At 32.5% G+C, this 18,725-nt stretch overlaps 1 protein-coding gene across 2 annotated transcripts in view; it reads left to right on the top strand.

The window, feature by feature from the left end:
* The first annotated feature begins 1,401 nt into the window (after positions 1–1,401).
* Positions 1,402–18,725, top strand: part of Fkbp14 (peptidyl-prolyl cis-trans isomerase Fkb14) — a 34,622-nt gene continuing 17,298 nt past the window's right edge. Inside the window, exon 1 of one of the 2 annotated variants that reach the window (XM_013323772.1) lies at positions 1,402–1,660. In XM_013323772.1, the coding sequence (XP_013179226.1) occupies positions 1,482–1,660 (179 nt within the window). In that variant the 5' untranslated portion in view covers positions 1,402–1,481. 2 annotated transcript variants of the gene reach the window in all.

The raw sequence follows: 18,725 nt of genomic DNA on the forward strand, positions 1-18,725 counted from the left end.
CAAGAGTAAAACGAATTCGTATATATTATCTGTTCGAGAAATCGCAAATAACGAGTGAAAAATTAACAAACATTAACTGTATATTCGTATTGACTTACTTTTAGTATTATTTTTATGCAGAGAATTGAGAGTTATAAAAACATTAGATAGGTAAAAATAAACATGTATGTTTTAAATGGCAAAGGGAATATGCGGTATACTGGGAAAGGCATTACGCAAGGCCCATCACTAGGCTAAAGGTGGGCTGATATTGTTAAGGAAATAGTAATCGTGGGACGTCTTTTACTTTTAAAATCTAATACAATTAAAGTAGCTCTGGTCAGTGACTCCTTCCGTGCGAAATAAAAAAAAACTTTATTAGTAGTCTATGTGTTCTTTCAGACTATATAGCAGTGCCTAATTTCAGAATCATGCAGCCATTCTGAAGATACCATCTAATAAACATCCATCCACCGTTATAATATTAGTAAGAAATATTTTACTTTAGCGTGCTTTGAGTCAAGTTTAAACTTTCGAAGTTGTAACAAATTTTGACACAAGAGTACATTAAAAAATAAAATATATTTTTATACAAAACAAATTGATAAAACAGTATATTATAATGCGTGGATAATAATTATACAATATACTATTGTAAAATATATTTTTATCAAATGCGTTTTCTTAAAGCATATCGCAAACTTTATACCGGCCGGGAATCGACAATATGTCCGCTGTTATCACTACAAACAGCTAGCGAACATTATTCCATATGACACAATTACGAAATTGTTTATATTGCAATGAATGTGTACCAAAGATTATATATATTTTATTTTTATCCTGCGTTACGAAATAACGACTTTAGAATATTTTAGCAAAGAATAAAAAAGTTATAAAACAGCTTAACTCCGGAATCAGATAACAGAAATTAAAAAGTGGAATAAATTACAAGATAAAAGCATCTTTCTAATTCAAATGTATCTCTTGCACTTTCAACTAACGCATCGACAATTAGAGAAAGTTACATTACCGTTAGTAGCAATTTATATCAATATTATTATAAGGTTTTTAAAACCTAGGAAAATTTAAAATTACCGGTCTTTGTGCGTCAATTTTAATTACGTTTCAAATTATAATTTTTTAATTTTAATATATTATTTAATGACAATAGTTTAAAATAGAAAAGTTTATAAGTTTTTGGTAAAAGTAGAACACGTCGCTATTGCTGCGAATGAGTAGATCGCGTCATCGCTCGCTTGCGTGGCAAACGCGAAGAGGCTCAGCGTCATTGAGTGATAACACTATATCTTATTCACTTCATCGTGAACAGTAACGCACTGGCCAGAGTGAGAGGTCAACATCGCTGGCCACATCGCGCTCGCTAACGGCAAAGTTTCACGAATTCCAACTTGGTTGGCAAAACCAGCTCAGTTGCTTTGCACCGGTCGTTGGGAGTGGACGTCTTTTTAGCCGAAGCGATAACTTTCCGTAACTTCAAGATGCGCTGCGTGTTCGTGCTGTTAGCACTGGCTGGAGCTACGTTTGCGGCTACCGAGCCGGAATTTAAGATAGATGTTGTCAGCGTTCCCGAAGAATGCACGACCAAGTCCAAACACGGCGATATGCTGACCATGCACTACACTGGCACACTTGAAAATGGCCACAAGTTTGACGCAAGGTAAGTGAACTTATTGTTTAAAACAATTATTTCAGATTTATTTAATAATTTGTTACAACGTGACTACAAAAAAATAAGATCAGAGGTCATATCCGGTTGATGATTAGAGGAGGAAAGGACGATAAGTGAGTAGGTACAGACGCAATAATAAAAAAAATTGTACGTGATTAAATTATTGTTAAAATGTGTGCATTACTTGCAGTAATGTGACTGACCTACTTTATTCATCTATCATAAATTACTCCAACAATAGTTGTTACTATCTTTTGAAAGTTATAAAATTTGATCGCTTCCGTTATTTCGTACCTAAAATAGCGTATTTTTTATTTTATATCTTTTTATGTTCTACTCGTATCTACACAAAATGCAATTATTTTTTTCACAGTCCTTTAATTAATTAGTGTCCGATCTTATTGATATATATTTTTATCTTATTAAAATTTAAATGACATATTTCGTCGATAAGAAATATGATTATATTAAAAACACGTACGTGTAATATATACCTACTAATATACCGTAAGCGTTCCTAATCAATTTGCCGCGTTGTAATTTTATTTCTAATGCTTTCAAAGAATTGCGTTGCTGCGTTATTTATTTTATAATTTTTGCATCGCGTATTTTTAAAATTAGAATTTGATTCACATAAATCAAACCGTTTTAGAATCATTTGTTTTTTAATTATTTTTTTTATTAACCGGTTGCCAGCGATTTTTGCTGCGGGCTGAATGAATTTAATATTATATTATCGAATGGTCAAGGTAATTAAAATTCACACTCTTACTAAGACTTAACGTTATTGAATAATGAAATGAAAAGGTACACGGGTTTGATTCTGCTGGTGAGACTTCGTTTTAAATTTTTTTGTTCTATTAAAAAGTCCTTTTTTTATTTTAATTTATTTAATTTACATATCAATTTTAGACTTGATCTGTTCACATTTGTGACAAAAGATTAGTCTAACGGTAAACAAATATCAAATTGAATTTCAAATGACTATTTTATGAATTAAATTATAACGATTGCAATACTCAAAGATTGGGTAGAGATTTGCGGCCAAATGAAACTGCATCGCAATGTTCCATTTGATTGGAATGGTAAATTTGACAAGTATCCAGATTAAAAGGATAATGAAAATTGCCGCAATACATCTTACTCTTTTCACCAATTGGCAATATATTCGGTCTGATATTTACTTTAAAAAAAATAAATGGTAAGAATTTATTAAATTTGTTGCACAATAAAAAAAAAATATGATAATTAATAAATTGATTTTTTCTCTTAGCCTAATTGTATTTAAATTTGATTTCGATTTGATGGTTATTTTTGGTTTGGTGAAAGACTTCTTTGTGATATGTCTACACAAAGTACTTCCTTGGCTTGTCTTATAGTAGTCGTGATGCCGAGTATTATTTGGACTTGTCCAGACCATCGTCTATATGATAAGCACCGTACTCTCGCTGTCAATCTTCCACTACCAATTTGTCCAAATTATGTAGTTAACTTCGGACAATATGATCAAAGTACAACGGCGACTTTACCCTATAGTCCGTCTCGGTAGTAGGTAGTAAACAGCTCCTCTTGGCACTAAAGTAACCTTTATTAAGCATATATATTTATTTTTAAATATTAATCGAAAAATACTTTTGAATGCAGACTTGACTAGCTTGAATAAATTTCTATTGCAAATCGCAAAGTCCAGCTCATTGAATAATACTTGATTTGAAATATATTTCTTTGTTCTTAAATCTTCTATAATTGATAAACAAAAAAGCAACATTTTATTTATTTTATTTGAGGTGAGTGGAAAATTTAAAAACTTTGGCCTTTAACACGGCAACAGCAAACGACTTGGAGATGTAATAATACGGGGCGTATAGCAAGTATTAGACTGGCATGGCGGGCTGGCGGGCTAGAGAGCCGTATGGAAGCCGAATTTAAGACTGAGATATGTGATTAGCTCTGTGGAGTTGTGCTTGTTTCTTGAACTCAAAGGGGAACTTTTGTTATTACCGTTTATGCGAGTGTACGGAAATTTACAGTTTAATTACAAACGCTGCTAATTTAATTTTGGGCATAAACTCACTCGGTATTATGTGGGATTACCTGTTATTTCAACAAAACATAGATTGAGTTTTATCAGAAAATCTATACAATACAGTGATGTACATGTAAGCCAAGCCGTTCATGCGTTTTAAATAACAGCCGTAGTCAGATCGCTATGGTAATTATTTTCCTGATAAAACTTTTATTTAATTCAGCTCAATTTTCTTAATTGAACTTTTTTTACTAAATATTTTTTACACAGAATTGTAAAAGTATTTAAGACTTAATATAACAAATATGCTACACTTTCCTATGATTATCTTACAATTTTAATGTTCTTCATGATATTTTCGCCTCAGCATAATCAGCTTTAAAGAGTATACGGCGTTTTAAAGTTTATAATCCCCACTTTAATAATAAGTTACTAGTTATTTGTTAGTGCGCAGTTTTTATCCAAAGTATTTTTGATAAATGTTTGGTTAGCTTTACCTGTGGTACATTTATTTGACATAAAAGTTTGGCAGTCAACCTTTTCCAAAAAAGGATTTCATGCAGCACCTCCATCGGCACACGCGGTCGTTGCATAAAAAACTAAACCCTTTGTTATTTCGATGTTCGGCTAACGAATGACAAAATTTGGAACATTCTATTTAGAGGCTGTAGCCGCGTAAAGTTTGGTGGAAATTTTAGCAATTTGCTAAAACTTTCATCCAATTAACATATAGAATAAAGTAACAATTATTTGTTTAATTTTAAAAAGTTTCTTTTAAATAATCGGAACGTTGAATCAGTTATTTTGTACGCTTTCTATTTTCGTATAGCTCAAATTAATATTTTGTTACCAAACATGTATATAATGGCCGACAGTTATTCGTGCTGTGCATTTTACTCAGGATTTGAGACGCGGCTGACATGATTACAATAGAAAGTTGCTATGTATCCAATTTGAATGTACAAAATCTAGGATGAATTGTACATTTTAATGGATAACAAACTAAAAGCATATGAATATCGTAGGATAACATTATTGATATTGTATTTCACTTTTTTAGCCGACTTCAAAAAGATGGAGGTTATCAATTCGTCTGTATGTTTTTTATGTCTGTTACTGCGTAACTCCGCCCCTGGGAGCACCCATTTTGATTTTTTTTGTATTAAAAATAATCAGTTTTTATATTTTTAATAAATTTGATAAACTTATTGCAAAACAACATCGGTTATTAACAACGATCTTTGTGAACTGTTAAGTAATAATTTATCTGATTTCTGAATAAAATTAAACAATAACAAATTCACTTTTGTTAATGATAAAACCTATCAAGTTCACCTTGAAACTCATTGAAACTGGAAAGTTTCGTTTAAAACTTGTCGTGTCTGTGCAAAGACTTAAAACACTATCGATTAAGCGGTGCAAAGTTAGATAACCATTATAAAGTGAAACTATTTTCAAGAGTTATATGAACGGAAGTTAGTGCATCATTACCGTGACATCCGTAATTTGTTTTCTTACTGAGAACAGTGTAGTTACTAAAAAGTTATAATCTGACATACTTATCTGACCCGGTGAAGTCAAACTAAATGATGACCGCACACTAGCGCCCTCATTACAACATGACAAAAATCTCGAGATCCTCTTCGTACTGTAGTTATGATTTCTTTATTCCGTGTTTACCCATTTAGGTTTTAAATATTATCTGACAGAAGTAACTGACTCAGATATTCAACTCAAATGAAAATGTCTTTTTGCTTGGAGCTAATGATTGAGGGGAAAAGCAAAGATTTGTTGTCCCACAAAAGTGGTCGACAGATAATATCGAATAATAAATCGCAGAAAAATTACGTAAAAAACGCACAGCAATATTCGAACTAAAACTAAGAGAAAAGTCAAAAACGGATATATTTATTTAAAACTCGTCCACAAAGTCAGCAGACTCAGAAACGAGTTAGCTCCCAAGTAAATTTTTGATCACCTGCCTATTCCTATGTTAGTGAAGCAATGGCGATAAATATTCCATTTTAAATTGCGGTTGTTGAGGTCAGACGTAGCGAAGTAGCTGTAGAAACCGCAACCAAATCCTAATGTTTATTCAAAACGTATAACAATGGCTCGTGTTACCAGAAATAACATGATAAAGCGAAATCTAACCTAAATTATATTGATAAATTTTCGTTCCCATACTCCTCCGAAACGGCTTGACCGATTCTCATGAAATTTTGTGAGCATATTGAGTAGGTCTGAAAACCGGCCAACATCTATTTTAAATCCCGCGCGGACGGTGTCGCGGGCGACAGCTAGTCTTATATATAAAATTCTCGTGTCACAATTTTCGTTCCCATACTCCTCCGAAACGGCTTGACCGATACTCATGAAATTTTGTGGGCATATTGAGTAGGTCTGAGAGTCGGCTACTATCTATTTTATAATCCCACGCAGACGGTGTCGCGGGCAACAGCTAGTGTGATATAAATGTAGAAACAATAAAATCGCGCGGAAATAAAAAAAAAATATTTAGTAGCCTTTGTGCTCGTCCGCACTTTATCCTACATCTATACCAAATTACAAAACAAGCAGCCGTTCTAGAGATACATTGCATCAAACGCCCAACTATCCATCTTACTATAATATTATAAATGCGAATGTTTAGATGGATGGATGGTTTGTTTGAAGGTATTTCCCAGAACGTATTGAACGGATTGAATGGATCTCATTGACATTTGGCATAGATGTAAAACATAGTCTAGAAGAATACATAGGCTATTAATTATCTTATGCGGCCGGAGCGGACGGAGTCACAGGCGACAGTATATTTATAATATTGGAAACATTATGTCTTGAAATATACATAGACTGTAAAGGAAAATTTACTTCGACGCTGTCGCAATGCTTTCAAGGAGCAATTCAAATTACCTATCCCAGTTCCATTAATGTAAACTTGTTGCACAGGAACGTAATGAGATGCGGCTCAGGGATGTTTGTAAACACTCCCGTCTTTGTTTGTTACTGTACTAACAGACTCTGTCTAATCATGTCACGTTTACTGTGTGTTTCCACTGTGTAACAACAATTTTGCTAATTCATTTTCTCACAGAAAATAACAAATGCAGATCTTAATGAAACGTAACACTAATTTAACAAAGAAATAGACTATTATTATTTATCGAGCTTTATTTAAACGAATAAAAAGAAACACTCAAATTACACAACTGTAGAATTAATTTGTTGGAAAAATATTTTATTTCCAATGGGAATACAAAACAATCAGTTACGGGTTAGAATTGTATTTCTAATATTGGTCATAGGTAAACTAATTCTACTCGTACTTTATTTTTTCTTTATATTTACTTTCCTAATAAAAAGTATAATTGTTTGTATTAGCTTTAACCTACGGCTTCTGTCGTCTACAAAGACGGCTATGTAGCTTACTACTAACATTCCATTTGCTTAGATTCTTTTTAAATTTTTCTTTATCAAGGAAACAAATCTTTTTTAAAGTATTACTAGCTGTCGCTGTCGACTCCGTCCTTGTGGGATTAAACCTAGTAGCCTATGTGTTCTTCCAGACTATGTTCTACGTCTATGCCAAATTTCATTGTGATCCATGCAGCTGTTCTAGATAACAAGCATCAATCCATCCATCTAAACTTTCGCATTTATAATATTAGTAAGATTTGTTATATTATAATAGTCATTTTAGTATGTTAACACAAATGCAAATATTCACATAACTGGTGTATTTGATGTGTGGTATTTACAAAGAGGAATGTAGAGTTCACAAGATTCTTCTCTGTGGACGGGAATCAATTTCATTTCTATCGGATGGCGGTTTCATTAACAATTTTGATTACTTTGTATTTGTGTTGTCGGGCGATCGTTGTCTCTGATGGAAATTTAATGAGAAAGTTTCAATCGCCTGAAAGAAAATTAAGTTTCGAATGTGGAGAGTTTAGGGAAACGGTCGGCTAAGTAATTAAGGCTAAGTAAGAAATCGTATTCAAGCAGTCAGCAGATTATGGTATAAAGTCGTGATGACTACTTTATTCCAATCTTTCTAAAATTATCAATGCGAACGTTTAGATGGATGATGGATGTTTGAAGGTATCTCCAACACAGCTGAACGAATCTCGATGAAATTTGGCATACATATAGGTCACTGTCTGGAAGAACAGACTACAAATTTATTCTTATTATAATTCCGAGCGAACGGAGTCTCGGGCGATAACTAGTTTCTTATAACATAATTAGTTTTCTAAAATAACGTTATTTTCTTATTTAATGAAATAAACAATTTAATAACGCAATAGCTAACGAATCCAAATTCACTGCAAAATATTGCTTTTTAATTCTGAGAACCATCATATAATTTTTAAGGTTTTTATGTTCGTCCAAGTGTTTATTTACTAAACAATTTTCGAAATAGGCTCTTATATACTGACCATTGTCAAAGGACCCGTGTATGACATGACGCGTTCTCACAATATGAGATATATACTAGTTTTATATATTTGAGTCCAACCTTGTCGTGTAACTGTCGCGTTAGTCGCTACGCAGTAGCCTCTATTATTTGCTTGTTAACATGTATCATAACGTATGTGAGAATTTATTTTTTATGTTAACGGTTGTACATTCGCTATGTGATAGGCGCGTGTGAATCGTTTTGCTTTCATTTTCGTGAGCAAATGATTGTTGCTCGCAACATTGTGCCTTGGCTTGGAGACGTACGCTTGGCGTATTGTTAAGTCGAAACAAACACTCGCCGTTCCCTCAAGATCGTCGATAAATGCAATTATGACTCTTTTAACTTACTTTTATCTGATTCCGCGGACAATTCATCAACTTTGTTCCATTCTCTCGGGTGTCGAGAACAATGTTGGCTTAAGTATGGTTTGTAAAATTAAAGTTTGTATTGTGCTATTTATGATTTTTTTTAGTTAATTCTGTATATTTACGTAAATTTTCTGTAAATTTTATTTGTTCAGTTATGGATGTAAAATGAAATACGCTCTTCATAATACCCTGGACAAATCTCACAAAAGTATTATTGGTGAACAAAGGAAGAATTATTTATTTTCCATTTGTAATAAAAGTCAATAGGACGCATAACGCAAATATCAAGTACACGGTAAAAAAAAAATGTTTGTACGAATCTGTATTCAGGTTAAAAGTGTGCAAAATAAGAATCTTGCAGTTGGGTAAAGATTAAATTTAATCATATATGCATAATATTATAAATAGGATGAATTTATGGATGTTTATCACTACGTATACCCAAAACGGCTTAACCTATCTTGATGAAATTTGTCACAGATACAGAACAAAAGGTAGGCAAAATTACATTATAGAATTTCCGAAGGTATGTTGAATATTGAATCTATAAACGGTAAATTAATTAGTGTATTGTATTTGTGTATTTGGGCATCAAACAGGCGGCATAGCTAACGGATTAGTCTCAGACCGAGCGATATTTGAGCGGGCGAGCGTGTTCAAATTGATTCTCCATACTTTAGTGTAACGTACCGTCTACTCTACTCAATTAACATAGAGTAAAAATTTCACTGTGCCTTACCTTTGAAGCCTTCTTAGAGACACTCTTCCTTAATTTTATTATTTAAAATAAATGATCCTTATTTTTAAAGATAATACAGATGTCGATATGTTTTGTTAATCTTTGGTAGGTTACGGTTAAATTAATACCACACTTCTACAACACAATATAAAAGAAAACTTGGATTGTATCCCGCAATTCCACTTGTACAGTCAGCTACATAAATATTAAAACATTTCGAAAATTATAGCCTTCGGTATCAAAAGTACCTAAGTAGGTCTTCGTCAATTACAAGTATTCTTAATTTGAAATTTAAGGATGGAAAGGGATACACATATTTTTGAACCGGAAAGCGTATACAAGTTTTCTGAGACTGTAAATGTATACATATTTATGGAGCTGACTGTACTAAACAAACAACCGCAACACTCGTAGCCCAGAAAGGTAAGTAGCAATTGCGTAACAGATCACACACCAATCTTCTTCTATTAAACATTTGCTCGTTGAATGCGGGCACTTGTACCTTATTCAGCTGTCAATCAGAACTAAATTCACAATTAGCTACAACTAAATTTCCGAACCTAAAATAACTTTAGTGCACTGACACATATCGAAACTCCGTCTAATGGCGCATTTTCATTAGTCATCAGTCACCGCAAGCGATTCTAACCCGCATACGAGAACTGTTCCTTTTAGTAGTTAGGAAACGCATGCGTTGCGTTATCTCGTATACTTTTCAACTGATTCTGCGTATGACTATTAACATGGACAGATGAATTTCATTAAAACCCACGCATACGGTATAACGATTAATGAAATTGCGTCATATCTATTTCCACTATTGAAACATTGAAACTTATATATGTCATTTCTGTTGTTAAGAAGAGAATGAAAGAGATAGTAATATACTTAAATTGGAATGTTTGGATGGAAACTCAAGATGAGATGACTAAATAATTTAGCACAAAGAATATTGAAGGAAAAAAGTACATTTTTAACGAAGTTTTCACTTGCACATGCAGTAATATATTTTGTCAATAATAGGTCCTAGTTCCTCGTAGTCCAAACGTTGGATAAATAATGTCATTTGCTTATCCATAGTTAAGGCAACGATGGAAATCGATTTGTAGTGCTCAAAGTGACGGACAATAATTTTTTTAGTAGCACTCTGTGTGTTTTGTAATATACAACTAAGTTCCTTATATATGTAGTGACTGTGTTTTATAAAGCGAAATATATTTAAATATATTACTAGCGGTCGCCCACGACTGCGCGGCATGAAAAAACCTTAGTAGTCTATGTGTTCTTCCTGACTATGTTCTACATCTATGCCTAATACCAGCTAGCCGTAGCCGTTCTGGATATACCTTCAAATATACATCCATGCAAACAATCATTCGCATTTATAATATTAGTAAGAAGTAAAACTACTTATTTGGCATATTTATATAAAATATCTTTGTGGTAATAAGTATTTCGGACATCATTAAAGGAACGTTTCTAATTAACTACACGGCGTTTTAGGTTAGTTTATTCTTATATAGGTAATTCGAGTATTCAAAGTTTTTTAATACAGCATTAGTGACGTAATTGCGTTCATCAATATCATGTATATCAGTGAATGTCTGTTTAATCCATCGAAAGAGAAGTGTTATGTCTTCAACAATAGCACTTATTGTCTTCAAGGCAATAAGCGGCGCAAAGAAAGTCAATTGTTTTGTTGATTGAGAGAAACTTCATGTATTATCTACTTTATATTTACATCAAATATAACAAAAGTCAATAAATAGTTTTTTAGCCTTTTTGAACAAATTTTTTCAAAATTTAATTCTTTGATCATTTGAAACAAGTCTGATATCTTGCTAATGCGAATTTTTAGATGGATGGATGGCTGTTTGTTTGAATGTATCTCTAGAACGGCTGCATAGATCTCGCTGAAATTTGGCATACATATAGAACATAGTTTGGAAGAAAACATAGGCTACTAACATAGTTTTTTTTTAATTCCAAGCGGACGGAATCGCGGGTGACAGCTGGTTATTTCATAATAGATCATAATCTGATATTCAATTGTTAGGTTAAGAATAGACGAAGTTCCTTAATTTTCGCGACATATTCAATTATATCTTAATGTATTAATTAAAAAAGTTGCATTGTATCTTTTATTCATTCGTATTTTGTTCAACGTTGTTCTCCTTGAGTTTACGATTCCGTATCCATTTGGAGTTGCAACGGCCGTGTACCCTTCCTGTTATTCAGGCAGTGATTTTAAAATAACCTTATATAAATGCATTTACTTTTTTAATAAATATACTATGTATTTTTGCAAAATTATTGTCTTATTATTGTTCATGTTCTTTGTAAAATCAAAGATTTGTAATTAATAATTCATATACAGATTCTTTGATGATGAGGTAATTTGATTTGAATTTTTCCTTCCTATATTAATGGATTTTATTACTTCTCTAAATTAATTTGTTATTCTCTAAGAGACCGAATTATTTCTTCCTTTTACGAATGATTGAGATTAATTTGCAATTTGCAATTGAATGATTACAAAAAATATTACCGCGACATTTCTACTTACTAATATTATAAATGCGAAAGTCTAGATGGATGTTTCTTTGAACTTATCCCCGTAACTCTTCAACCGATTTTGGTGAAATTCGCCACAGATAAAAAAACATAGTCTGGAAGAACACATAGGCTACTTATTATGTTTTTTTTTTTTATTTCACGCAGACAAGGTTGCGGGCGACGGCTAGTAGTATAAAGATTTAGTAAATGGCAACTACTATCGGAGAGACCTAAAAGCTATCACGCGAATAACCTTGAAAACAAAACAATAATTTGATTGGCAAATACGATAAGGTATAGGCCACGTCATATTTACAATTTACTTTAAAATTACGATATAAAAAAACAAAGTTTGAATAAAACAAAACTTTTTAAAACATAATTAAAATGTTAACATTGTTGCATTCTTATCGTGCAATATTTTTTCTTATAATTTTTATAAACTGATTGTGTTATATAAACTTTATCAAAAACAGATTAAATATTATGAAACATAAGTTTTATTAAATCATTCGATTCGTAATTTCAGTTAGCGACAGAGTTTAAATCATATTATTTTCCGAGTTACTAAGAGAAAATAGACGATTAATTTTTTAATTTATATATAGAAATAGGATTTAATATATAAAGCAATTTACATAATACTCTGGTAAGAACATCATAGGATAGAAATGTTTTGGAGAATGAGCCGAAGCCGTTACCTCCACTTGGTATCGTTCCAGACGCTTGCTTTTCATCCACTCTAATTAGTTGCCACTTATAAGACTTCTATGTCCGGAAACTTTATTATAATACCTATAAAATGTCCAATATTCATGTCATGTAAAACCACGTTAATAGTTTTCTTCTTATGTAGTTATTCGATTTTAAAGCCAGCGTTAAAGAAAAAAAATAAAAAAAAGACTTTTGATGAAACATTTTTGTGAATATTTGACACTTTGTTATTTGAGATTTCGCGGTATCATTGTTATCATTGCCTCATTATCGAAATATAAATTATAAGCAATAACGAGCGAGACGTTCTTGAAGCGTGCCAAGGTTACTTGTCACCTTTACTTATTCATATGAAATAATAACGGGATATTTTTATCACGACCTTTTGCTTGATAATAACGAGGGGTCTACTACGATAAGGTTTTGTCATTGAAGTATCCAATAAGTGCGATCGTAGTTGATAACAAATAGTTTTTATAACTGTCGCCTTCGTAGGTCACTAAGTGTGATTAAAAATTAAACAATCAATAAATGTCTCTGAGTATACAGCTAACATTTCATAGTGTTGAATGAATAGAAATTCCATATTGATTTTGCTCTTTGCCAAGCGAATTTATTTTCCGAATAAATCTGATGTTGTGAAGGGTATTATATTTTAAGTTTTTCGTCGAAAATTATTGCATTCAATAGGCTCAATGCCTCTATCAAAAAGCATACATGAATTCCTGATGCTGCGCAAGCTGCCGCTGCGAATTGAATAGCTTTGCGTTATGGTATGAAATAAAAAAAAACTCACGTATGCTTTTTGTTAGATGGGGTTGGAGTGCGAGATGTACCAGGATAGCCAGTCGTCAGTTAAAGGTAGGTAGATAAAAGAGAGTAACTTTTTATGTCCGTCGGTAGCCACGTCAACAAAGTGCCGCACAAATGTTTGCTACAAGTCGAGAGAAAAGTATAAAAAACATAGTATATATGTTGAAGATTTTACAACAATTTCTTTGATTATTTGTAAAAAAAAATTACTAAAATTAAATTAATCAGACGAATGTTATATTGCTGAGCGCCTAATTAATCCTAAGTAATATGCAGTTTATCTTGAAATTTAATATCATTAAAAAAAATTCCTTCCTCTCATAATATTTCGCGGCGTAAAAATTTCCATACAAAGTTAATACGCGTAGTGCAGTTATTATACATTTTGCAGTTAAGTGTGTGCACGTAATACTTTGGTTTGCGAGAAGAATTCAAATTTTGAATTAGATGTTGCGCTTTTGAAAAGATACGACTTTCAAAGAGCTTCACAGAGATCCACACTGTTGGGAAAAAATATATTAATACTAAAAGATATAAAATCAATTGGTTAAAAGAAATGTTAATAAATACTTTCTTAATCTAATAAAAGAAAGGAATCGTAAAAAATGTATAGTAACTTATCCGTTGACGTTTACGCAAAAATGAAAAAAAGACTAAAAAAGTAAAAAAAAATTGACGTTTAATAAAAAGCAAAAAGTAAGGTAAAAAAAGCATTGTTACTTGTCCATTGACGTTTAAACGACTGTATATCCAACCGTAGTCAATAAAATAAGATTATTGGTTGCGGGTTGGGAAGGCCCATGTGATACATAGCAGACAAACTTTATAGCCCGAGCGAGGTTTTCCGCCTTTTAATATTTAATACTGAAAAAAAAATATCGCGATCCATCGCAATCCCGAAACGTTACTTGTTTATTGCAGCATCCCGTATTTGATTCTTGATGTATCTGAAGTGAAAACCACTCTTTACAGTGGCTTTTTTTGCATATTAAAATCATTATCAATAAATTTATAAACTTTATATGTTTCGATACTGTTCCTAAACCAATGACATGTTTATTCTGTACCCATGGTAGTTTCTGGGATGAAAAATCTATATTCAATAAATAAAATACATTTTTTTTGTGAATTAAGGATTGCAAAGTAAGCAAGTGCACGTTATTAGACTTATATAAAGTAAGAGTTAGAAGATTCGCTAAGTAAACAAGATTTCCCTACCAGCTTTCCAATTTCAATCTATGACGCAATCAGCCGCGTCCGTTGGTTACTCACGACTCCTTACAAGTGTCATTCGGCTATTGCTAAATGATTACAAATTTCAAGTTACGTTAACTAATTTGTTAAACGAAAAAAAGTTTCAAAGTAGTAACTTTCGAAACTTCTAATTTGAATGAAAATAAAATTGCTAAACGATCACTAGTCAGGTTTCAGTCACGTTTAATAATTTCTTAAGCAAAAGTAAAGATTAGTAACTTTCGAAACTTCTTAACTTCTCATTGAAATCAAAATAAACTCGGAAAAATACACCATCATTTTAAAAGTTATCAGAAATATAAAACGCCTAGCCGTCGCCCAGGACTCCGTCTGTGCGTAATTAAAAAAAACTCAATAAGTAGCCTATGTGTTTTTCCAAACTATGTTCTGCCTGTGTGTCATAATTCATTAAAATCCGTTGAGCCGTTCCGGAGATACCTTCAGACAAACATCCATCTAAACATTCGAATTTATAATATTAGTAAAAAGCAAGATTAAAATCCGCCATTTTTTTACGTATTTCAGCGTCTCTTATTAGTCTCTTTGAAACAAAATTATGTTTAATGTCATATTATTCCAAGAAGACATTTCTCTTGACATTATAAGAATCTCAATGTTGTCTATCACGTGATATCACGTTGTGTTGAATAGACACTGATTACAGATCCAGTCACCTTTACTTGTTCCCTCCTTGACATCGCAAATTATATTACGCTTAATGGAGTACATTAGCCTTCATTAGTTACTTATGTTTGTATCAGCTTACCCATTCTTGTTGTTAACACGTAAAAAAATGTTTTTTAATCAATTTGGGAAAGCCTTATGGTATACTTCTTACAAGAACTTGAAACAGTCGTAAAATAAAGCGCCCTTATACAGACTGTTAGTACTAGATTAGTCACGTTGATATTTTCCAATATACGTTTGACGATGACGTCAAATATTTGATTAAATATATCGTCAATTAAAATGACATTATCAATTCGTTTCTATTAGTATCGATTTTTAGTGAAATTTCTTTGGAAACTAAATAATATTTTGACCGATTCTGTTTAAATTGTGTTAAAAACACATCGAAATATACCATTGCCTTTTGTGACTAGGAAACTGTAGGCTCATAATATAAAGTCTTTTTGCTGCCTGCTTTGACACTCGCGTTTAAACATTGCTCGTTTATAAGCCTAGTTTTTCTAAACGCCCTGAAAGCTTTCTATGTTTTAATGAGTTTGTATACCTGCTATTTACTCTGCGCCCGACCTTTCTTTAGAATGAAGAAATGATTCATAATGTAATTTACCATCATGTTTTTCAGTTGGAAATCAAGTATATAATATTTTGTAATTTTTTATTAATTTTTGTTACTGAACTTAAAGCGAAGAAACACTTGCGGTAAAATACTATCGCGTAACAAACTGTTTTTTTTCTATTTTTACAAAAAATAAATAAAAAATGTATACACGATAAGTCTTATTGATTTCTATTCGCGTTAGACATAGCATTATTTGTATACTTACGGTTAATTTTGCTTTATTTTGGTTTTACTTTACACGTTCCAGATCATCTGTATATCTGTGTAAACCGTAACCTCTTGGCGTACCGGTAACGATGCGGTCTTCTCCCGCCCGTCTCTGAATTATTAACACGCGCCATCCAAGAAGTTGAATCGACAGAATTAAAACTTACCGAGCTTTTACATATTTCACCTAGTTACAATGTTTTGCCGTCGCTCCAGCCAGCCGAGGTGTCACCAAATTCATTAAATCTTCACAACGGCACTTTCGCGACGGTTAAAAAATTGATATCGCAAAACTTAAGGAAATATTAAATAATTATTAGAAACTTCGTCTGAAGATATATTTCATAATTCAATAGTTTCACTCTTAAGTCGTAAATTTCTATTTTTAAATTGGAATTTCCCTTCTTTATATTTAAGACTAGCCGTAGCCCGCGACTCCGTGCGCGCAGAATTAACAAAAATATATTTAGTAGACTATGTGTTCTTCCACACTATGTTTAATTTCAGCGAGATCCGTTCAGCCGTTCTGGAAATACCTTCAAACAAACATCCATCCAAATATTCACATTAATAATATTAGTAAGATTTGTTTAAGAAAACGAAGACTTCCGAATGTTGAAAATAAGATTGTTTGATACACAAGTTGTATTTTAGTCAAATATGAAGTTGTAAAAGATAGATCTTTTTCAAGTGAATGCGGTGGACCGTGAATTGTCGGTGGTCACATGTGCCCAAGCTCCACCACCCTCTGAATAATACAAGAACGGTGTTCGTTGCCGCGATCTTTGCCTGTTTTATTGCGGACAATTGGCTACAGAATTCCCGGTCATTTTACATTCTTACAAAGATACAAGACGATAATATCGACTAGCTGTTGCCTGCGACTCCGTTCGTGCGGAATTAAATGTAAACATAATTAGTAGCCTATGTATTCTTCAAGATTATCTTCTATATGTATGCCAAATTTCATCCAAACCAACCTTCAAACAAACATCCATCCATCTAAACATTCACATTTTTAATATTAGTAAGATTAACTAGCCGTTGCCCGCGATTCCGTCTGCGCGGGATTAAAACCGGCGGGATTAAATTCTACTAGTTGGACAAAAGTAGAAATAAAAGCAATTTTAATTTAGCCTATCCGTATTTCTATAGAGATCTTAACGCGTTTACGTGGAGCGCTGTCTGTGTAAATAATTAAGGGCACTTTTACACGCGCCGGTTGGCTAGGCGCTTCGTGGATCGTTCTCGAGACGCCTGCACACTCGGCAGCTGCGACTTAAGAAACCACATTATCTACAGTGGAGCGCAATCCTCAGCTCTACCGCAAATGTCGTGGGTCCTCGCGCAAAACAAATTATTATTACCTCTTCAATCGTTCTGCACAATTCATATAACGTTAAATAAATTCAAGAAAGTTATCAGCTAGAAAAGAACGAAGGAAATTAAGCTTTTTAGTGGACAGATGTTATAAACGAAAATAGGGATTTTACTTTACAAAAATAAGATTTTCAGGTCTACTTAACTACATTCTTGTGATGCGATTCACGATAAAAATAGCAGGGTTGTTTTTTCCAAGTAAATCTAAAACTCTATCAATTTAAAAAGATAGATAATTCTTCTTCAAACAACAAGTACTTGTCTAAATAAACCAAGGTTTTCATAACTGATAAAGTATAAAATTGTTTTATTATTTCCTTTAAAAAAAATATCCTCCGGATTTGTCGTAAAGCATAATCCACAAGGGAATTGTTCATTGGGAGCTTTTAAATTCAATTTTAACATTGTCATTCTATGTCTCAATTATAACGAACAAAAAAATATTATTTGAAATGTACAATAATATTACCAACGAAGTATAAGACTTATATCAGCTTTATCTTTGATGAAACAAATTTCAACAGAGAACGTCATACAGAATCCGTCGTCTAACATCCCATTACATATAAAATTTATCCACCCGTATATTCCTTAACAGGTAAATGTTTGAAACTGAAACGTTGAGGGTTATTTTCCCAGCGCACGCATTTCCCTACTAAGTTAACCTAAGCCTCACATGACAAATGTTCAAGATGAACGGTTATTTTGCACATTCTTGGCGTTGTACATGTTTTTATTCTGTAAAAATATAAGCCGCTGTATGTGTTTCTAGGGAAAAATAATATTAGCTACTAAAATACCAATGTACCGATTGATTTAATTCAAAGCTATGAATCCTGTAGACTGGATTGATGCCGCGGTATTCACTAAAGTTTATATGTAAACATACAGACATGAGTAGCTCGTGAGTTCACCTTAATGTAGATTGACTTGAATTTCAACCTTTGACTATTCAAGTAGATTTTCCAATCACATACTGACTTAATACTACAACTTGATACGATCAAGCACACGGTAACTTAAATACATACCTCTACCAATCAAAAGAAATAGACAGAGATTTGGGTTTACTATTTCGCAAGCATCTTTAAGAACATTATTTTTTTAAATACCATTCATGATATCTAGATTCTACGACGAACGTAGTCGGAAGTTACTGTATTTACAAAATATCTAATTAGCCGCCTTTGGTTTGACAACCTGAGCATTTGTAAATATAAAG

Source organism: Papilio xuthus, unplaced genomic scaffold (genome assembly GCF_000836235.2).
Source record: "Papilio xuthus unplaced genomic scaffold, Pxut_1.1 DF825017.1, whole genome shotgun sequence".
Lineage (NCBI taxonomy): Eukaryota > Metazoa > Arthropoda > Insecta > Lepidoptera > Papilionidae > Papilio > Papilio xuthus.